General features: G+C 41.6%; 1 protein-coding gene across 1 annotated transcript in view; it reads left to right on the top strand.

Annotated features, from left to right (window-relative positions):
* Nucleotides 1–22,592, top strand: part of QSOX1 (quiescin sulfhydryl oxidase 1) — an 82,081-nt gene that overhangs the window by 23,174 nt on the left and 36,315 nt on the right. The window contains exons 2-5 of the mRNA XM_032226623.1: nt 1,300–1,400; nt 7,006–7,054; nt 9,118–9,220; nt 16,368–16,458. Coding sequence (XP_032082514.1) covers nt 1,300–1,400; nt 7,006–7,054; nt 9,118–9,220; nt 16,368–16,458 — 344 coding nt within the window. The remainder of the gene's footprint in view (nt 1–1,299; nt 1,401–7,005; nt 7,055–9,117; nt 9,221–16,367; nt 16,459–22,592) is intronic.

Raw genomic sequence — 22,592 nt, 5'->3', positions numbered from 1 at the left:
ATGATTGTGAAGAGGAACTCCCTAAAATAACCCAGTCTTATTCCATGAAGGACTTTATAGGTCATCTTGAACTGTGCAGGAAGTTTACTGGCAAACAATGTAGCTTGTGAAACCGAGAGATAAAATGCACTAACCAAGAAAAACACATAACTGTCTTTGCAATTACATTTTGTACCAGCTGTAACTGTTTCAACCAGGCAAACCTTTTTCCTTTTACTAAAAGATTTTATAGAACCTCTCATTTGAGAATCTATTGGAAACTACGTCATGACTAAGTTAGTGGTAATTTCTTAAACAAGATCCAAGCCTTTTGTCTAAATTAGAATGGGATTCAAGACAATTTTGGGGCCATATAGAGTTTTACAGGCTTTACTGCCAAATTATGAATTATTCAATTTGAAAGGCTACAGTTAATAGTTAATAACCAGAGATTTTTCTGCTTGCTATTCTCTTGATGTCAGGGGGATCAGCAAATAAACAAGTTTATTGCTTGGATGTTGTACAGAACACAAAAATTAGGGAACAGCTCCTGGCTGTCTAGTCATTTTTTTTTAAATTGAAACTTTTTGAAAAAAAAAACTTTTAGAAATGTTTACCTCCCTCCCCCACCTGAGCCCATCGGAACCCCCCCCAACCCCCCCCCCACTTCCTAGAACCAATACAGGGTATAAATCTTTAACAAAGATATTCTAAAATAAACTTTAAAAAAAGTTAGTATCATCTTTCATTTGAGCTTTAACTCCTCTTTGCTAGGCTAACTCTAAACAGATTATGTCATTCCTTGTTGCCTCAGTCATAAGCTATCTGGAATTTCTTAGTCCCATATTTATTTTGAGTATAGTGAATCCATCTTCTCCACTCCAGTTTATATCTCTCACCTGAATGGTCCTTGAGATATGCTGATATTTTAGCCATCTCTGCTAGGTTTGTTACTTTTAATGTCCATTCTTGATTAGTAGGCAGATCTTCCTTTTTCCAGCTATCTAGTCATTTTAGCAGTTAGACTTATATACCGCTTCATAGGGCTTTCAGCCCTCTCTAAGCGGTTTACAGAGTCAGCATATCGCCCCACAATCTGGGTCCTCATTTCACCCACCTCGGAAGGATGGAAGGCTGAGTCAACCTTGAGCCTGTGAGATTAGAACTACTGAACTGCAGATAACAGTCAGCTGAAGTGGCCTGCAGTACTGCACCCTAACCACTGCGCCAGCTCGGCTCTTTTTTATATACACTCAGTTATATGTTTTCACATATTGGAAAAATATGATTTATTATTTTTTGTGTCTTTTTTCCTTCTAGACTGGAGACCTGCTGTAATGCTGGGAGCTATAGATTGTGCTGATTTTTCCAATAGGGACATCTGCTATAAGTTTGGAATAAAGAGCTACCCTACTGTGAAGGTAAACATTCTGGTGGGGGGAGGGTTACAATTCCTATTCTCTCCAACCAGCATGATTTGGGGGTAATTACAAGCCAGGAGTAGAGGGTGCCGTATTCATCACTAAAGGCTTTATTCCCGAGGAATCAAGACTTCAATGAATCAGAGCAATTTTGTCAGTGGAATACTGTACAATTGCTTACAATAGCCAAGTGGGAAATTTCTTCCTTGACTCTTCCTTGAAAGACAATTGGAAACCCTGAACAGGGGCCAATGAATGACAGCTACTGACCCAATAAAGGGAAAAGGAGCTTACTTCTCCTGCTTTAGTGAAGACCAGTGGTGGGATTCAAATAATTTAACAACCGCGGCCGCGCGAGTGATTGTGGGTGCACCTCGGTTCGCCCACATAACACCTATCCTCCGCGAGCTGCGCTGGCTACCTGTTGATCTCCGGGTGCGCTTCAAGGTGCTACTTACCACCTACAAAGCCCTTCATGGTAGTGGATCTAGATACTTGAGAGATTGCCTCCTGCCAATTACCTCCTCACGACCCATTAGATCGCATAGATTGGGCCTCCTTCGAGTTCCATCTGCCAGTCAGTGTCGACTGGCAACTATGCGGAGGAGAGCCTTTTCAGTAGCAGCTCCGACCCTTTGGAACGATCTCCCCGTGGAGATTCGTACCCTCACCACCCTCCAGACCTTCCGCACAGCCCTCAAGACCTGGCTATCCCGTCAGGCCTGGGGTTAAAGATTATATTCCATCCCCGCCCGAATGTTGAATGAATGTTGCTTTACTCTTTTAATTATGTATTGTCCTATATGTCTTTGTATGTTTCCCCTTCCTATATAAGTTGTAAGCCGCCCTGAGTCCCCTCAGGGAAAAGGGCGGCCTATAAATAAACTTAACTATAACTATAACTATAACAACCGGTTCTCTGCCCTAATGACCAGCGGAGTAGGTGGGGCTTGGTGGTCATGTTATTGGGTGGGCATGGCCAACTCAACATCACTCACGTTGATGGGTGCTTCAGAGTCCCAAGGGAGTGGGCGGCATATAAATGTCAATAAAACTCAATGAAACTCAAACTCAAACTTTAGCTGTTACAATGTAATAAGGGTTAACCAGAGAGGCAGTTTCTATAAGCAGGGCAATAAAGATTAGGCTAGAAACAACACTAGGATGTTTCCTTCCTGCCTTCCTTACAGGATTAGCCCTGCAAAGTGGAAAAAAAACAAAAGGAGATTTTTTCCAACAACTGGTTCTCCGAACTGCTTAGAAAGTTACCAACCGGTTCTCCCGAATAGGTGCGAACCGGCTGAATCCCACCACTGGTGAAGACCATGCTTTGTTGGATTTGTGTTTTACCTTTCTCTATGATATCTCCTGATATCATTTCTGATACTTCATTTCCCATGGCACCTTAAGGCTAATCATATTCAGTATCCAGCTTGCCTCCCACTGCAGGGACACACCAGGTATTGAACTGAACTGCCCACCAGAGGTCTGGGAAAGGGGTTAAGCTCTCTAGAAAGCATTTGGATCTATTGGGTGCTTGGGAAAGTCCATTAGACTGGGTCCCTTTGCCTCAAGAAGGTTTTGGGTGGTTATCCACCACATCTGCACTGTGAGCTGCACTGGCTGCCTATTGGTCTCCGGATACGCTTCAAGGTGCTAGTCGTCACTTATAAAGCCCTACATGGTATTGGACCTGGGTACTTGAGAGACCGCCTGCTGCCAATCACCTCCACTAGACCGATTAGATCCCACAGATTAGGCCTCCTCCAAATTCCATCTGCTGGCCAATGCCGGCTGTTGACTACTCAGAGGAGGGCCTTCTCTGTGGCTGCTCCGGTCCTTTGGAACGAGCTCCAGGTGGAGATTCGGACCCTCGCCACCCTTCAGGCCTTCCGGACAGCCGTTAAGATCTGGCTGTCCCAGCAAGCCTGGGGTTGAGTTCCCCCCCGTACTCGAACTTGCTGTGCTTGCTGTGTTTTTTAAATTGTCTGTATTACTGTCCTGTTTTTGTCTTACTTTTCTGTACTTGTTCCCCTTCCCTTGGCTTTTGTTCAGCCGCCCTGAGTCCCTTTGGGGAATAGGGCGGCTTACAAATCGAATAAATACCAAATACCAAATCTGGATCTATTCATAGCAGATCTCTTAATCACCCTGAGATAAAAATGAGCTGTGATATATGCCCACCTGTATGTATTTTCTGACCCTGAAATTATTTATTTATTTATTTATTTATTTATTAGACTTATATACCGCTTCATAGGGCTTTCAGCCCTCTCTAAGCGGTTTACAGATTTTTTTTTTTTAGCAAATTGAGTCAGCAACTTGCCCCCACAGTCTGGGTCCTCATTTCACCCACCTCGGAAGGATGGAAGGCTGAGTCAACCTTGAGCCGGTGAGATTTGAACCGCTGAACTGCAGATCACAGTCAGCTGAAGTGGCCTGCAGTACTGCACCCTAACCACTGCGCCACCTAGAGAAACAATTTGTTGCCCCAAAGGCCAGGAACTTCTAGGCTTTTTAGAACTATCCCGTCCCAGCACATCAGGCTAGAAAGGCCAACATCAGAAGATTGGGGGTTCACTACCAGCCCTGAGACTACTCCAAGCATCCAGAAGAAGAATCCTGCTAGGCAATACATTAGTGAAACCTCCAGCTTGTCTCCACAGCTGCACTGAGCATGCAGACACTCCTATCCCAGCATCTCAGGGACAAAGTCCTTGATCTTAAGGATGAGTGGTTGGGTTGGAAATTGGGTTCCACCACAAAACCGCGGTAGACTAAAGCGCGCTCGCCGAAAGCGCGTACGTGACGTCATCACAGCGCGATGAAAACAGCACGCTGTGAGCGGTAAACTTAAAATTAACGCGTAAATCTAAACCTAACCCCCCCAAACCTAACCCTAAACCTAACCCTAAGCCTAACCCTTAACCTAACCCTTAACTTAACGCTAAACCTAACGCTAACCCTTAACCTAACCCTAACGCTTAACCTAACCCTAACCCTAACCCTAAACCTAACCCTTACCTTTATGTGAATCGGCTTGCTTTAATTTTATTTTAATTTTAATTTAATTTATTTTTAATTTTATTTGTCGCGCTGCTGATGACGTCAGGTACGCACTTTAATCGGGCGCGCTTTAGTGGACCACGGTTTTGACGGGTCACGGGAAATTGAGATAGCCATCAATTTGGAGTGTAGATGTTTACTGCACACTATGGGTTGTATGGATTAGACACAACTTGTGTTAAGTTACTTTCATATTGTTGGCTGGTTAGTTGGCTGGTTAGTTGGCTGGAGCCAGTGCGTACTTCTGAGAATCAGTGTAATCGTTGAAAGGAATGATATATAGTGATGGTAGATATCCATAGATTCAAATTTATTTCTTGGCACAAAAGAAGCTCCATCATTGGGTGCCCTTCAATATATCTGCCTCTCCTGAGTCCAAGCTTTGTTGAAGGTATATGAGACAGTATAGCACCTACTCCTTGTTGCTAGGACCTTCTTTAAGGAAACAGAACAGAATCCTACTAGCTTAATGTTCACGGGAAAAAGCAAATAAACTAGGCTTGCAGAGAGGGGGCTGATTTTAATAGACAAAGATGGTAATTCTCTTAGGATTTATATGCTGGATCTGAATTAATCCTCACTGTGCAGTTATTTAAGAACAAAAGCAATCTTGTCAATCTCCCAGAACTTGCTTTTTCTAACCTTAAGTTTACTATTTACATATATATAAGTCTTGTTCCTTTTCTCTATTTCCTGGATCTACATTCAGTTTTTGTTATAAGCTGATGTGGCATTTTCTGCTTCCTTTTCCTTGTATTTTGTTAAATCTCTAAAGCCTGGTCATTACACAAGCTCTTGATTTGTGTACATTTGATCAGGTGGAAAGTACACAGCTGGCAGGACACGTTAAAAGTCTTGCCAAAGAATCAACATAGGAAAGAGAAGGCATATTTGCTTGGTAATTGAGTTCTGTTGCTTTGCCCTATCGCCTATCCAATGCCACTGGCAGCATATGGATGAATTTTCCCCACGCCATAATTAGAAACTAAATTTGCAGTTTTATTTCAGATGATTGATAAATATATTTTGGAGGAGATGTAAAATGGGGCAAAAATGATAAATACACCTCAGCACACAAAAACACATCCTCCTGGCGCCAAAATTAAATGAGAGATACCACAAACAAGAAGGTGCAAAGATTTCTTCGTATGGATTTGTTTAAAAAGAGGTTTGGAGAATTGGATCCACAAATGGCAGCAGATATAAGACTGTTCTGTTATTGGAGAGATACAGGTTGATAGATGGAAGAATATAATTCAAAATTAACTAAACTTATTAAATCCATTGGTAATAGGTACAGTTAATTAAAAATTGATAATGATAGTAATGTATACAATGTTGAGTTGTTATGATAAGTAATAACTGGATATGAGAAGGGAAGGTTAGCAATATTTTTGGACCATATATACAGATTATTAATAACAATAATAACTATCATAAAAAACAAAACTATATAGAGTTAAATTTTGACTAATAGGGGGAAAATGCTATGATATAGGATATAGTTAAATAAAGAAAGGATAATGATAATAAATTGTATACATGGAGGATTAGAAAACTTTGGTATTAAATATTATGGATGTTTAGCTAAAATAGGATATGAGGATTTAATGTTAATGGAGGATTTTATAAATAAGTAAATGAAATGCCAGTATGTGGTTATGGATTTAATTTTGGTATATTTAAGGATGAAGGATGTTTAAATAACTGCAGTCAAATAAAAGTGGACGTATGATGATGTTAATATAGTAAATATTTGAGTTAAGATATTTTAACTAATATGAATTATATTTGATGACGGTGGAAGAGATGCACAAAAGCTTTTTGTAACCAGCTGATATACTTTTTACAACATATGTTTGTTTTGGAAATAAATAAATAAATATTTTTTTAAAAAAAAAACACACATCCTCCTGCTCAGATATGATATCTGCACTGAAGGAATGTAATTGCCCGAGACAGTATTGTTTTAAGATTTTGTAAAACAATTTTTTTGCAAACCAGTTGGAGAACTCACTCCCTCTCTCTCTCTCTCTCTCTCTCTCTGTCTCTGTCTCTGTTTGTGTGTGTGTGACAATTTTAAATAAAGTAATGTATGAGCATATCAATTTTTAAAAAATGAGGTAAGTAGGAAGGCAAAACGAATAACCTAACAGGGCCTGGGTAAAAAGAGAAGTTTTATAAATCCCTACAAGGTATTCGTGTAGACGTGCTATGAATTTGGGAAGAGGTGGAGAACATTCCAGAATGTATCCCCATCACAAGAATTAAGGTTTGGGAAGGCATAAAAATAGCTGAAGAAATTGAATATTTAGTGACAACCGTTTGTCTGATTTGTGGCCAAATATGACAACAACATTAGGAATTATCCTTTATCTGGAGTCTATAGAAATTTTTCAGCTAAAATTGTAGCTATGAGACTATGTTCCTACAGAGGTGGGCATAGGAGAGGTGAAAAACAAGGAAAGGAACACACCCCCCCCCAAATCTTAGAATTGTTTAAAAGCAAAATCTAACAATGTGGTTTGTTTCTTTCTAGTTTTTCAAGATGCTCTCCCAGAAACCTGAGGATGGCATACAATTCAACAGTATGTACCATATGCAGAATTCTTGCCAGTAAAGTGGCAGCTAAATAAATTGGCTCTTTCTATCCCCAAGGAAAGTCATGCTTATGTCAGAGAGAGATGATCCACCATGCAATATGACCATTATTGTAATGCAGTTTCTTTGAGGTGTCCCATACCTTCCCTGTACCTCTGTTACATATTTCATTTGGACAAGGCGTGAAAGATATTTGCGTCCTTCTCAAATCAGCAAATTGGAACTTCCATTTTGGGGGTGCCAAAATTCTGTAGCCAGATAAATAATATGAGTTATGGGTAAATCAGAACCTGATTAATGTATTTAGAAAAGAACATCGCTTGACTTTCTCTTGTGTATTAATCTAAGGCTCACCAGAATGACGCATGCTTTCTTTTTGCTTTGAAAAAAATTAAACTATAACCAATTGTGGTTGGGATTTACGTTTCCAAATAAACTGTGTGAGGGCTGGCTTATCTTCTGATTACCTGGATGAAGGCCTACTTAAAACCTAAATATTTATCTAATAGCGGCTTCCTGTTTCTAGGGACAAACAAGAGTGTTTGTCTTGGAAGAAACTTAAGAAACTGAAACAAAGCATTCTCAGCATATTCATTAGGCTGCAACATGGACATCCCATAGTGTAGGGGGGGGGAAACATAGGTTCAAAAGAAAGTCCCAAAAGAAGAATCAAAAGCTAAAAGCAAAGCGGGAAGGGCTAATGCATTGCTGCATGAAGATTTCCACAGCCCAAAGGCCAGCATCTAAGATCATCTTATGAACTCGCAACAGATGCTGTTGATTGCTTCTTGAAGTGCAGGAGGACAAAACAATTATTCTTTCTTTATTGGCGATACTTGTTCGACAACATTTGTGAAATTCTTGGTCAAGAGAATCCCTGTAGAGGAAAGCCCCCCCTTCGGGAAGTACTGTACTCTGTCAGGACCTCTCCATTAGATAATTAGGAAAGAAGACCACGAGACTCCATGTGTAGAAATCAAGTGTACTTTTACTAATTATAAATGATTAAAGGCATAGCGTAGCGAAGTCTGAATATTTAGGCGCGAAAGCGATTGATATATAGAATAGCCCATTCCCCACCCCTTGGCATCACAGTTACAGTCCAATCATAATTCTCTCAAGTGTCAGGTGTGAGATAACTAACTTCAAAAGGCATCACGAAGATGGAATGTCGGTGCCGTTAGTCCTGGCGGGAATCTCCCACGCATGCATAGTTCGACAGGCAGCTGAACTCCAGAACCTTCCTCCAGCACAATAAGTAACCCCTCCCAAATACCATGCCCTCCCTCCCCGTTTCATGGCAGCCGAAGCAACAGCAAAGCAGAGGCTGACACTCTGGGATGAACTATGTTAGAACTAAGTTGGGAATGGCTCATTGGCAGAAGGGTTACATTTGAGTGGCTAGATGCAGTTTTTCACTTTTGTCCCTCAATTCTCAACTGAAAATTGAACTTTATGAGGGTACAGCAGGCATATAGAGTGTCAATGTTCCAAGTATCATGCAGAATTAAATCAAAGTCCAAGGCAAAACGATCCTTTTTGTTCCAATTTAATAACACAAATGTGCCTAAGATGTCTGTCTTATTAAATTGGAACAAAAAGGATCGTTTTGCCTTGGACTCTGATTTAATTCTGCATGATACTTGGAACGCTGACATAGAGATTTGCTGGGACAAATGAGCTACAGGTGACTGGAACTCGCCTTCCTCTAAGTATTCGGGGAGGAAAAAAAGGCTCGTTTCCTGTTATTCCATGTTCCATGTTTAGAAGTTTGATCTTGTAAAATCTATAAAAGTTATTTGGATGATGTGATCATTTCCTGCATACTCTCTCTACATGGATAGACTAATCAGAAAAAATCGAATCCTTGTCCTTAAGCCGTTGGAAAGCCTGCGTTGGCAATAGTTCCCAGTAATCGGGTGGTAGAAGCTGCTGGGACTTTACTCATGCATGATACGTTCTGGAGTAACCTGAGTTATCTTGAGTTTTCTTGACCTAATCATACTGGTTGAGTGGAGTTTCACAATGATATGCTTTTTTTCCTGTACAGATAATAAAAAAACCATTGTGTCTCTCAGAAGGACCATAATCGCTTTAATGGAAAGTCATGAAGATACCTGGCCTTCTCCCAGACCACCTTTGCATCCGACAAGGTAATTTGAAAGGAGATTGCAAGGCAAACTATCCCTTTTAAGCATTAGTATGCATCAGGGGTGGGTTTCTCGCCCCGTTCCAACCGGTTCGGTTGGAACAGGGCCGGCGGCGTCCTCGTGCACATGCGCGGTGCACGCATGCGTACTAGCATCTGCACGACGCTCCAGCTGCTCCTGGACGATCGCGCAGGCGCTGTATGCGTCCTGCGCATGTGTGGAAGCGCAGAACTCGTCAAAGGTTAAGGGTAAGGACCACGGGTGGGTGGGCACGCCCTTCGCCGTTCCCGGAAGTTACTTACGTCCGGGTTCGGCGACCAACCGGTTCGCAGGGACCGCCGCGAACCGGTTGAAACCCACCCCTGGTATGCATCTTGCTTATTTTCCCTTCATCTCAACAGAATAAGTAACAGGGCTTTGGACTCTGAAAACTGAGCATTTAACATAGGATAGTGCTGTCCTACACATTTAGCAGACTGAAGGCATCAGATCCCTGCACCAAAGGAGATTGTAATCTAAAATCATTTATGAGAAGGATGATAAAGAAAGGGAAAAGAAAGTAGAGAATGGGGCTACATGGAATCAACGTGAACAGATATAATTTGTTTGTGATTTGTAAGGCTGAATGTGTGTATTACCTCTTAAAATATATATACACCTTCCATGTTGAAAAATCAGCATGATTAATTTGCTTGGGCCAGCAAATCATTTTAAATGCAGCTAAATGCACTTGACAGTGGGATGGATGACCTATACTGTAAGTTTAATAAATAAAAAAAATAGAACATAAAAATAAGAACAACGTATATCTTTAATTAAATCAGCTTGTCCTATGTTGCATGGATTGAAAGTACATTATCAATTATTTATGTGATTATTGATCTTGATAAAATATTTTAATTTCTAACAGCTATAGAAAAATATTTTAAAAATAGTTATTAGTTTCTATTTTCTGGAAGGCTTCTAATATTTTTATGTTGACTTAGTTTTTGAATAGAAGATAGGAAGAATAGTAGAAGATGAACTTAGATCACAGTTATTATCAAGTTAGAAGGCTACAGGAACTGATGGAATATTTATAAAAATATTGCAAATCAATAAAATTGTTAACCAAGTTATGGGAGCAAATATGGACATAATGGTTTCCAGATTGAAGAGATTAGTCTACTTATTGAGATCAAAGAAAGGAGATTTAAGAGAGTGTGTGAACTATGACACAATAGCCTTAATTTCACATGCTAACAAAATAAATTATCCCACATAGATCGAGCCCTAAATAGAAAGAAAGGGTGTGTGTCAGTTGTTTAAGGTGACTTTAGAAAAGGCCAAGAAATCCAAGACATTCTCCAAGTAGGTGGAGACATCATCCAAGCATGGGTATGATTCCGTCAGGATCCAATACGACTGAGTCTACAAGTATTAAAGATACGCCCATGAAGTTCCTCCCCAGAAATAGACTCAGTCGAACCTTTGATTATCTGTGTCTCCGTATCTCTCCTTGCTAATTACTTCCTTTTTCTCTAAAAATTCTTTAAAATCTTTCTAAAATTCTCCAATTGGCTTTCTCCCTCAAATTGTATTCAATCGGGCTACTTCTTCGCTCATTTAGGGCGTTGCAGCCTTTAGGAGGCTTTTGCCTCTCTCTGGCTTGGCTGCTTCAGCAGCGAAGAGCCTTGGTGGCCAGCCTACGAGGTTTTCCCTCAGGCTCCTTCATTGCCGCTCGCTGCTGCTGCGCTGCCCGAAAAGCACGTCTCTCAGCCTTCAAAGAGTTGATTGCTGCAGCCGCGCTGCCCAACGGGACGATAGCTGCAGTCACACCAATGAAGAAGCCGCTTTTAATCGCAGCAGTCACAGGGATCACTTTGCATGCCGCCGCTTCCTCTTCCCGCCCAGCAGCATCCTTCGTTTGGCTCCAAATTCCGCTCCTGACGCCGGAGCACTTGGCGGGCAGCCAATTGTCGGGCGATAAGCTGCCTTGTCGGCTCACCACCTCAGCCCTTCCTCAGACCCCCGTCTTCCCAGATGGCAGTTGGTTTTAGGCGTGAAATCTGTGGTGGCCATTTTGTTTGGGCAGGAAGCCTACAACGATGCTTTGGAACGCATTGGTAACCATGAGTAATGGTGACCAATGAGACCACGGTTTCCCAGGGGGAGGATTCACCCATTCCAGTTGCCCCTTCTGTTCTGGTCCCCTCTGAACCTAGGAGCAAAAAGAGCTTATCCCAAGCCTTCTGTTACCAAGACTGCTAAGGCCCCCTAGGCCTGCCCCTCCTCAGGGGGCCCAAAATGTGACTACTCCGAGTGCAGCTCTTGACAAGGCCTCTGACCCTGGTCCACGAAAGGCCACTTCCAAAGCCAATCATTGTTCTACTCCTATCCCTGCTCCTAAGGTGTCTCCTCCATCAAATTTCAATCCTATGGAGGATCTCTCCACTGATACGGAGGTGGCGCAGTGGTTAGGGTGCAGTACTGCAGGCCACTTCAGCTGACTGTTATCTGCAGTTCAGCGGTTCTAATCTCACCGGCTCAAGGTTGACTCAGCCTTCCATCCTTCTGAGGTGGGTGAAATGAGGACCCAGACTGTGGAGGCGATATGCTGACTCTATAAACCGCTTAGAGAGGGCTGAAAGCCCTATGAAGTGGTATATAAGTCTTATTGCTATTGCTATTCCCCCCAGCTTCTCCCTTAAATCCAGATTTCAAGGGGATTCTGACTCTGAAGGGGATGGTAGCATCACACAAGCTGGAGCGTAAGTGGCACTACATCGATGTACGTCATGCTTTACTTATTTATATTAAACGAACTGCTACTTTCAGGCGATCTGAGGCTCTTTTCATCAAGTTCCAGCCTGGAGGTAAAAGAGGCTCCAAGGTCTCCTCTTCGGACATTGGTCATTGGATATGGGCAGCTATTTCTAGGGCGTATTCTGCACTCTCTCTGCCTGTTCCACCTCATATCACGGCGCACTCCACACACAGCGTGGCCACCTCTGCAGCCTGATCGTCTCAAGCTTCGTTGGAAGAGATTTGCCGAGCGGCTACATAAACCTCAATTTCTCCGTTCATCCGACACTACAAGCTTGATAGATACGCCTCAGCTGATGCTTCATTCGGATGGCGCGTGCTGCAGCGTGTGGTTGCAACTTAAGTTTCTTATCTTATTCCATTCCCTCCATAGGAGGGACTCCATAGTCCCTCCTGATGGAACTATTGGGCTTTGGTATGTCCCATGCCTGGATGATGTCTCCACCTACTTAGAGAATGGGCATTGGTTCCTACCTGGTGCGCCCTTTCTCAGGATGGTGGAGACATTATCCAGCCACACCCTGTTCCTTTGATTTACTCCTTTCTTCTCTACTGTTTTCCTTGGGGAGAGATATCTATTGTTTCAGATTGTTTACGCAGCGGTCTACAAATCACTCCTTCATCTATTTCTGGGGAGGAACTTTGTGGGCGTGTCTTTAATACTTGTAGACCCAGTCATATTGGATCCTGATGGAGTCATACCCATACCTGGATGATGTCTCCACAGTCCTGAGAAAGGGCGAATCAGGTAGGAACCAATGCTCATTTTTGCTGACGCTCCCTGGGTAATTTCATTTCATTCATTTCATTTATTGAATTTCTAGGCCGCCCAATCCCGAAGGACTCCGGGCGGCTTACAGAAATGAAAAATTATTAAAAAAGAATTAAAACAATGAGACACAACAAAGTTAAGAAAAAGCACAACATACACCTAATCAGAGAGGGGCCGGACCTCAATCAAGAGGTCAAAGGCCCCAGGCCTGCCGGAAAAGCCAGGTTTTAATAGCTTTGCGGAAGGCCATGAGAGTAGGTAGGGCCCGGATCTCTGGGGGCAGCTCATTCCATAGGGCCGGAGCGGCAACAGAGAAGGCCCTACTCCTAGGTATCGCCAGCCGGCATTATCCCGCTGAAGGCACCTGGAGAAGGCCCATCCCGTGCGATCTTATTGGTCTAAGGGAGGTATGTGGCAGAAGACGGATTTACATCTCAGAAAATCTCCTGGACCATCAAGGATTTCAGCAAGTTACTTGTTGTTTATGAAAGGCAGAAAAAGAACGCCGAGGAATTCCCCAAAGAGTTCAATATGTTTTTCACTGATTACCAAAATGCCTTTGATTGTGTCAACCCAGATTCTTCTGTGCCTTGTGAAGGATTGCTGTAGGAAGGATATTGTAACGTTGCTTGTCTTACAAAGGAGAATTATGTCTTACTTCTGCAACCCAAACTATAATTGCCTTTGATAAAATCTTTATCAAAGTTTGATCTGCCTGAATCCAAATGACTCTGGTTGGCTCGCAATACATGAAACAATATAAAAAGAATATCATAGAAATAACAGACAATAAAACCGGGCTCCCCAAAAAAATATAAAAGGAAGAGCAAATGGCAAATCCCAAACCATCTTACCAAAGACTAATATCCAGGAAAGGAGTCAGTAGCCTCCCTAGCTCTGGGCTTGGGAGAACAATCATAGTCTCATAAAATTAAACAAGTGTGCCCTTAACTACAAAAGCCTTGTCAACAATGGGCAGTCAATTGCCCTTTTGTAACTGGTTACACAATTAGTTATATCGAACACACACTTGGGGTGACATTCTGTAACCTACCTGAGTGACATGTTTGTGTGTGCAGAATTGTATAACTTAGCTTTCCTCAGACTGGTACAGTGGTGGGATTCAAATAATTTAACAACCGGTTCTCCGCCCTAATGGCCAGCTGGGTAGGCGGGGCACAGTGGTCACGTGACTGGGTGGGTGTGGCCAACTCAACGTCACTCCCGTCGATGGGCGCTTCGCCTTAGCTGTTACAATGTAATCAGGGTTAACCGGAGAGGCAGTTTCTGTAAGCAGGTCAACAAAGACGAGGCTAGAAACAACACCAGAATGTTTCCTTCCTGCCTTCCTTACAGGATTAGCCCTGTAAAGTGGGGAAAAAACAAAATGAGATTTCTTCCAACAACCGGTTCTCTGAACTGCCTGGAAAGTTACCAACCGGTTCTCCCGAATAGGTGCAAACTGGCTGAATCCCACCACTGGACTGGTACCTCCCCCCTCAATATGTTGGATTAAAATTTCCATCTTCCCCAGCCAATATGTTCTTAAGTAAATTTAGTATTTCATCATCAGGGATGGTTTCTGCATTGTATTGAGCCCCAGGAATGAAGAAAGGAGTGGGTTTTCTATTCAAAGATTCCGCAATTTCGTCCTTCTCTGACAATTAAAAGTCTAATTATATTTGTAATTTCTGGATTTATTTTGTGGGCTGAAATATCTATTCATAATACACTCATATCCTCTTGTAAGGAATTGAGTGATTAGCGGAACTGACATTTCATTATTTGATGTTGTATGTTTTGGAAGTAACCATCAGCTCGCATATTTAGAATTATTCATTTTATAAAGTTTATAAACAGTGACTCAATAAATGATGCATAGTTGTTAGAACAGTGCTTATATAAATATTTGAAAGACAAGTTATAGCTTATAGTATTTGAATACGTGTTGTAACAACTGCTCATTTACGGAATGATTGTTTATAAATCATCTTGAGTCTTCTACACACCTATCAAACTTCTTATTTTATAAAGTAGAATTGGTTTTGTTTCTTGACCTAATCTACCTTGAAGACCTGATAACACCTTGGGTAATCAAACCTATTAATTTTTCACTGAAAAATAATATTTATGCATTAGACCTGGTAGCTCCCTTGGAATGTGTGATGAGTTTTTTTCTTACCATGGTGGACAAAATTTAGAAGAATGCAAATTTGTTGAAGTGATCAAGGAACATCTTACTAAAGCCTGTCATTTTTTTTGTTGGCAAGGGTTTGACACAAAAATGTATCAAAATGTGATTATAAGGCTCCTGTAAGGTGAAGCCTAGAATGACTTGAATTGGTCACCTAGACATGGGAGATATGAAATTGGAGTTTAGCTGGCTGTGGGTTATCTATAGCAATAGGAATAGCAGTTAGAGTTATATACCGCTCCATAGGGCTTTCAGCCCTCTCTAAGCAGTTTACAGAGTCGGCATATTGCCCCCAACAATCCGGGTCCTCATTTTACCCACCTCGGGAGGATGGAATGCTGAGTCAACCTTGAGCCGGTGAGATTTGAACAGCCGAACTGCAGAACTGCAGTCAGCTGAAGTAGCCTGCAGTGCTGCACTCTAACCACTGCGCCACCTCGGCTCTCTATCTTTGCCTTCCTTTTTCTCTGATTCTGGAATTAGAGATAAACTTAAAAAAACCCTCAAAACAATTATTCATAATTATATCAAACTGATTATGTATGAAAAATAGAAATTACTTCTATTATCTTGGAAAACATTTCAGGTAGTCCGCTACTTATGACTACAATTGAAACTGAAATTTTGATCACTAACCAATATGGCAATTGAGTGAGTCATCATATGACCAGACCCAATTGTATGATTATTGTTACATTAAGCAAATCATCATAGCCATTAAGTGAATCACACAGTTGTCAGGAAAATCCAGCTTCTCCAATTAACTTTGCTTGTTGGAAGCCAGCTGGTAAGATTGCAAATTGTGATCATGTGACCACAAAACACTTCCACTGTAAAAAAAAATCAAGCCAGTTGCCATGTGCCTGAATTATGATCATTTAACGTAGAAGATATATAGCAATAGCAGTTAGACTTATATACCGCTTCATAGGGCTTTCTGCCCTCTCTAAGCGGTTTACAGAGTCAGCATATTGCCACCAACAACAATCCGGGTCCTCATTTTACCCACCTTGGAAGGATGGAAGGCTGAGTCAACCTTGAGCCGGTGAGATTAGAACCGCCGAACTGCAGAACTAGCAGTCAGTTGAAGTAGCCTGCAGTACTGCACTCTAACCACTGCGCCACCTCGGCTCTAGCTGCCGTATTTGGAAAAGAGGAAATAGGCCAGATTTTTCAAAGATTTGCATTCCTATATTCTCATATAAAATAAAAAATCCTGTTAGATTAAAAATGTATTGCTGTTCCCTTCATTCGGGAAGAAATGCTCATAAGTTGGTTGGGTAAGATCTCCTATTGCAGGAGGTAACGGGCAACTAAATTTGCATAAGAAGTGTTCATCTGTACTTGGAACAATATATAATGTTTTTCCTCTTTTTCAGTGTGACAGAACTTCGTGATTTCTTTCTGGTAAACAACGTGACTTATTTGGCCCTGATATTTGAGGAGGACGACTCCTTTTTGAGCAGAGAGGTGAATCTTTATTGATCATTAAAACATACACATCACAGTCAGTATTATTACTGTTTATTAAATTTATATCCTGCTTCTCTACACAGAAAACATTTGAGGCCTCTTAACATAAAATTAAAATAAAAGAGTTGAAATTGGATTAAAATTTTTAAATACGGGTAGATTGCTATCAGGTTGAGTTCAAATAATATGATATTTGGTTTAGTGCAAATTAATACCAGGTTGTATTTAATGTGACCACGTTAATGCAAGGCTATTGCTTGTGCAATTGAGACTTAGCAATAGCAGTTAGCAATAGCAGTTAGACTTATATACCGCTTCATAGGGCTTTCAGCCCTCTCTAAGCGGTTTACAGAGTCAGGATATTGCCCCCAACAACAATCCGGGTTCTCATTTTACCCACCTCGGAAGGATGGAAGGCTGAGTCAACCCTGAGCCGGTGAGATTTGAACCGCCGAACTGCAGAACTAGAAGTCAGCTGAAGTGGCTGCAGTACTGCACCCTAACCACTGCACCACCTCGGCTCTTGCCACTTACACAGGTGCATTTGCAGTTGGGGTTTTAGATGCTGCTAATCTTTGTGGAAAGTGGAGAAAATGAACATTCTGTCAGAAGAAAACTTTACAAGTTTTTTAAAAAAGAAGAGACGTTATTAGCTTGGAGCAAAAATTTGACATAATTGAAGACATGAAAGTGGTTGTAACCACACTAAAATAGGATACATTGAAATACTCATAGAATTCTTTTGTTTTTATTTTACTTTCTGCAACTATCTGTGATTTTGTTAGCCTTAAATTTTAATCAAGAGTATATTCTTTTTATCCTTTATTATAATATTCAATTGTTGTTTAAAATACTTCACTGCCTATTTGAGCTGGAACTAATTTCCACATTTTCCATAGAAATATCACTTTGGGCAGTGCAAATTCAAATAATCACTTTTGGGACTCACTAGCTGCACTAATTGAGACCCGCTTAGAATCATTATCAAATTCCAGTGACGTGCGGTGAGTTTTATGGCTGGTGAGGCAGCTTTTTAGACTTGTGGACTTCAACTCCCAGAATTCCACAGCCAGGCATGCTCAGTTCCGATTTAAAGTGACAGCATTTTTCCCCCTTGCAAAATAAGTTTTCCCATTCTTTTTCTTCTCCCTCCCCCTCCTTCCTCCCTCTCTCCCTCCCTCCCCCCTCTCTCAAACAGACACACGCACACAGAGAAGTTGGATCCCTCTCTCTCTCACTCACTCACTCTCAAACAAACACAAACACAAACACAGAAGTTGGATTGGATATATTTTCCAAAGGCTTGAAAGCAGCTCCTCTGCCATACCCCCCCCTTCCCCTGCTGCCTTCCCGGAGCCTTTGATTGCAGGTGAATCATGTTGCCTTTTCAGTGAAGCTGGGTTTATATACTTTTATCCAGCTGTGTGTGTGTGTGTGTGTGTGTGTGTGTTTGTTTGAAAAGGCAACGTGGGTTCTGCATGCAATCAAACTTTTTGAATTCCTCCCCCCTCCCCACACAGGCACCTTTTCCAGCTGTTTCAGAGAGGATTTCAACTCTGCCCTCATGAAAGGCCAGAGCTCTGAGTCAGACTGAGCTAGTTGCTCCCAGAGAACTCTAAAAAGCCTCTAAAAATGCCCTCTACAGGAGGTGAGAGAACAGGTGCCTCATTTGCATAAGGAATTCTTCGCTTTTTAACCCTTGGTTAACTCTTAAAAGGTGAAAAATTCCTTATGCAAAAGAGGCCCCTAGTTCTCTGGCCTCCTCCTATAGTTAACACTAAGCACTGTTCCAAGTCACTGTGACTTAGAATCTGGTAGCAACTACCTTGGCTTTAATTATTTTTTAAAAAATTCTTTCCTTTTCCTCATGACTGGTAAGGCCACGCCTCCCCTGCCTCTAGTGACTGCACGTCCCTGTCAAATTCACACTGAGAAGTTCTGAATAAAGAGGAAGGACACAGCCAAAAGAGTAGAGTCTGAATGTAATTCCATAGCAAGAATGTGCCATAGGGTAAAAGAGTAAGAGAGATGACCTTGACAGAAATATGCAAGAACTGTTATTTATGCAAAAAAAGGCCGAAACTTTCTCTATGTTCTGAGAAGCAAGATGATCTTTAATGGTAATACACCTTGCTGATTCGCTGGGCTATAAGGACGGGAAGAAAAGTGCAACCAGACTTGTAAGATGCTGCTACATTGTGCCTGGGAAATAATTGACAACCAATTACAGGTTGTTCTACACTGGTACAGTGAGGTTTTGGTATTGGGTGTCTATTAACGCCGTGCATGCTGTATTTTGCATTAAAATTTCAGGACACTCTTGAAGGCATTGCAGGTGTCAAGTGACTAATGGCTCATTCCCTGTAACATTGGAATGACCTTTAATCAACCTGACCAAGAATCCTTCCCAAAGTGAGTTTTTAGAGCACGCTCTGATGCACAGATAAATAGGCTAATTAAACATTATTATGTTATTATAGACCTGTAACTTTTGTGGAAAGAACTAAAAAGTACTGACTATTGGCTCTTCCATCCTGTTCCTTCCTGGAATATCTTATATGGGTCAAGCACTCTGTGGGAATATGTTTGACATATTAATTAAATCCCTGATACTGGCAGCAATAACTATTCTAGGGATATTTCCCCATCTCTACTGGTTAAGTGTCCTGTGAAGTCTTTGGTGCATTCTGAGTTTGATTGTTGCTTGCAAATGTTTCATTATCTGACTAGGTAATATCAGTGCTAGTGAATGTGAAGTTTGCTCCCTGTTTATATGCATAGCTTGCCGGCCAGCATTGGTGGGAGTGTGATTTTTTTTACACACCATTCATTTACACACCATTCAAAAGAGACCATAAAAATGCTTTAAAAAAACCCAAACCTAAAAATAGCAGAGCACTTCCTCTACAGCAGCCTGTACCCAGATAAGCAGGGATTGACACCAGACAAATAATCATGCAAAAAACAATACCCTAATCAAAGGACTACTAAGCAGAACCTTTCCCCTCACTCCCCACCAATACCATACTGAATATAAATAGGGAGGAACATCCACACTCACTAGCACTAATGATTTTATCTAGTTAAGTACTGAAATGTCTGCAAGCGTGACCCGACAAAAGGGCGAACAATAAAACCACACCCAACTAAACCACGTCGCTAAAACTGCGACGTCATCAATGCGGCGACAACAGGGTGGCGACAACAGCGCGGAGACAGAAGGGCGCTTTACAACAGCGCATCGACAGAAAGCCGATTTAACTTAAGGTAAGGGTTAGGTTTAGCGTTATGTTTAGGATTACGTTTAGGGTTCGGTTTAGGGTTAGGTTCAGGGTTAGGTTCAGGGTTAGGTTTAGCGTTAGGTTTAGCGTTATGTTTAGGGTTACGTTTAGGGTTAGGTTTAGCGTTACGTTTAGGGTTACGCTTAGAGTTAGGGTTACATTTAGGGTTAGCGTTAGGTTTAGGTTCACAGCGCGCTTCTGTCGCCGCGCTGTTGTTGGCACGATTCAGCGCTCATTCGTTGGAGCGCCTTAGAACACGCGGTTTTGTCACTGCAGTTTAGTCGGGTGCGGTTTTCTCGTTCGCCCTTTTGTCGGTGAACCGTCTGCAAGCATACAACTAAGCTCAGAGAGCTCCAAGGACTCCACAATTTTACCCTGAACTACATACATTCTCTTCTATTTGTCCTGTGTGAGGTCAAGTTAATATTTCTGAGTTGTTCAGGAGATGTTTGTTTTACAGCTTTGGGGTGCTTCCTCTTCCCTGGCTGGTGCTTATTTTGTTAAAAATGACTGCTATGCGTACGTGCCCAGATATCGTCTCTTGACAAGGTTAAATTGAAGGAAGCAAATGGTATAGTTCACAGAACATGTTTTCTCCATATGACTAAACAACATAATATTTAACTTCCAATTAATCTCCTGTGAAAGAATTTCTTTTACATAATCCGCCCCCACAAACCACAGTGAAATCCAACGAAAGGAGGAAACCAGGGTAATACTTCTGGTTAGCTTTTTTTTCATTCAAGGTGACAGGGACATACATCCCTTTGGTTTCCCCACAACAGTTACATTTGTAAGGTAAATTACAATATAATCTCTTTCTCTAAAGTGTATTTCCAGCTAAAGTGAATGTGGATAACACTGACAATAGGATTTGGTGAATTTGCCCAAATTTTCGCTTTTAAATTTTTTTTTGGCAGGCTAAGCATGAACTTCTGATTCCAAATTAAGCAGGGAACATCAAAAAGATCTTTAACATTTTAGACTGTGTTTGCTAAAAAGTTATACCGTGTACGGGCTCTGGGAAGTCGGGGGGAGGGAAGGGAGGTGGGGTTCGAGGGGGGGAGGGGGGAAATATAATATGTGTTAGATCTTAAAGCACATGATTGCACTTGTATACTGTGGCTTTTTAATGTTAGTGTAAAAATACGACAAGCTGAACATATTGGTTGACAATAGAGGTACATCGAAGGGAGGAGTAGAGTGAAAGAAGAAGGAGGGGTGGAGAGGGTGGGAGAGAGGATTGGAAGCAGGAGGAGAAGGAAGGGAGGGAATGTATTGAGAGAGAGGAGGGATAGAGGGGGAGGGGAAGTAGGAAGTAGAGGGGTATGTTGGAAGGAAGAATGAAAGTTGGAGGGGGGTGAAAGAGGGTGTATGGTGGGTCAAGGTGGTATATTCGGTTTGTATTATGGGGGGTATTGTCTATAAAAGCGAGGACTGTGTTTATTATTCAATGTTATATGCCCCGGTTATGCACAGTATACATGTGATTGTATGGAATGAAATGGAAATAAAAGTATTTTCACACAAAAAAAGATCTTTAATTTAAAACCTAATGTACATGTGAAAGGATGCAAATTCTGATTCTAGCAACACTGAAATGTGGTGGCAACACAGAAGAGTTCTCCATGCAGGACAAAGTGTGGATGAGCAGCTGCTGATTTCAGCTCCAAGCATCTTAGTTATTTCCCCCCCTCCCCCCCCATGTCTCTTTTTAGCTGCCAGTTTTTCTAAAGATGGAAGAACCATTTGTTCTTGGAAAGAGAAGTGGGAACTGACTAATGGACAGCCATTATGTTGCCCATGGTTTTATGTACCCTCCGGCTTTCTATGACTATTTACCTCTTGAAGTCTGAACAGAAAGACTTCTACCAGATTCAGTTTTGGCAATGGAGACACTGTACTATTCAGAATGCTTTCCCCACAGATCAGGACCCCAAATATCTCACCCAAAGTGATAGTAAAATCTTACGTGTATCATGACCATTATTGAGCTGTAACCCTAACCTAACACCTGAAGGTAAAGTGGTAGCCTTTGGCTTTAAATTGATGATGCTCTCTGATGCAAATCAGTACAAAGAATTCCTGCATAAAAGAGGGGAGAAATGAAACTCCTTTGATAGATATGTTTGCATGCTGAAAAAAAAGTTGTTTGTTGTTCTCAATTCTTTGGTTTTTTTCTCTTTTTGAGTTTGCTCTTCATGGGTCCACCGACAAATGCGCGCTAGACAAAGGCGTGCCGGCAAAAGCGCGACGTCAACATCGCACGCACAAAAGCACGCCGGCAAATGCGCGCCGATAAAAGCACGCCATCAACAAACAACATAGTGTGATACGAAAACGTTATAACCCTAACCTTAACCATAATCGTGCTTTTGTCGGCGCGGTTTTGACGTCGCGGTTTTGTCGGCGCGCATTTGTCGAGCACGCATTTGTCGGGTCACGCTCTTCATGGCCTACTGAGTACCTCTGGCTGCTTTATTTCCTTCGGTGAACTTTGGGATAAGAGGGAATCAAAGAAAGTAGTTAATTGCCACAAGACCTAAAAGAAATAATAGGCTGTACCTACTGGCTCTTATAAATATAAACACAAAAATTATGCGAAGAATCTTTAATTGTGTAATCATAACGCTGAGTATATGTAATGGTATTACCTACTTCTTTTCCAGTTCGGGATTCAAGGGACACTTTGGCAGTGGATATATCATTGCTAAAGAAATAATAATGGAATGTTCCAGAGAATGTATGCGCCTCTGATTCATCCACAAATATGCAACGTGACACTGTTTAGATGTGAATAACCTGAAAAGGATAAACAAGATTTCATTGGTAGTAGACCATGAGAGCTGC

Source organism: Thamnophis elegans, chromosome 11 (genome assembly GCF_009769535.1).
Source record: "Thamnophis elegans isolate rThaEle1 chromosome 11, rThaEle1.pri, whole genome shotgun sequence".
Taxonomy (NCBI): Eukaryota; Metazoa; Chordata; class Lepidosauria; order Squamata; family Colubridae; genus Thamnophis; species Thamnophis elegans.
Note: the sequence above shows the minus strand (reverse complement) of the source record. Positions and strands in the feature narration are given on the sequence as shown.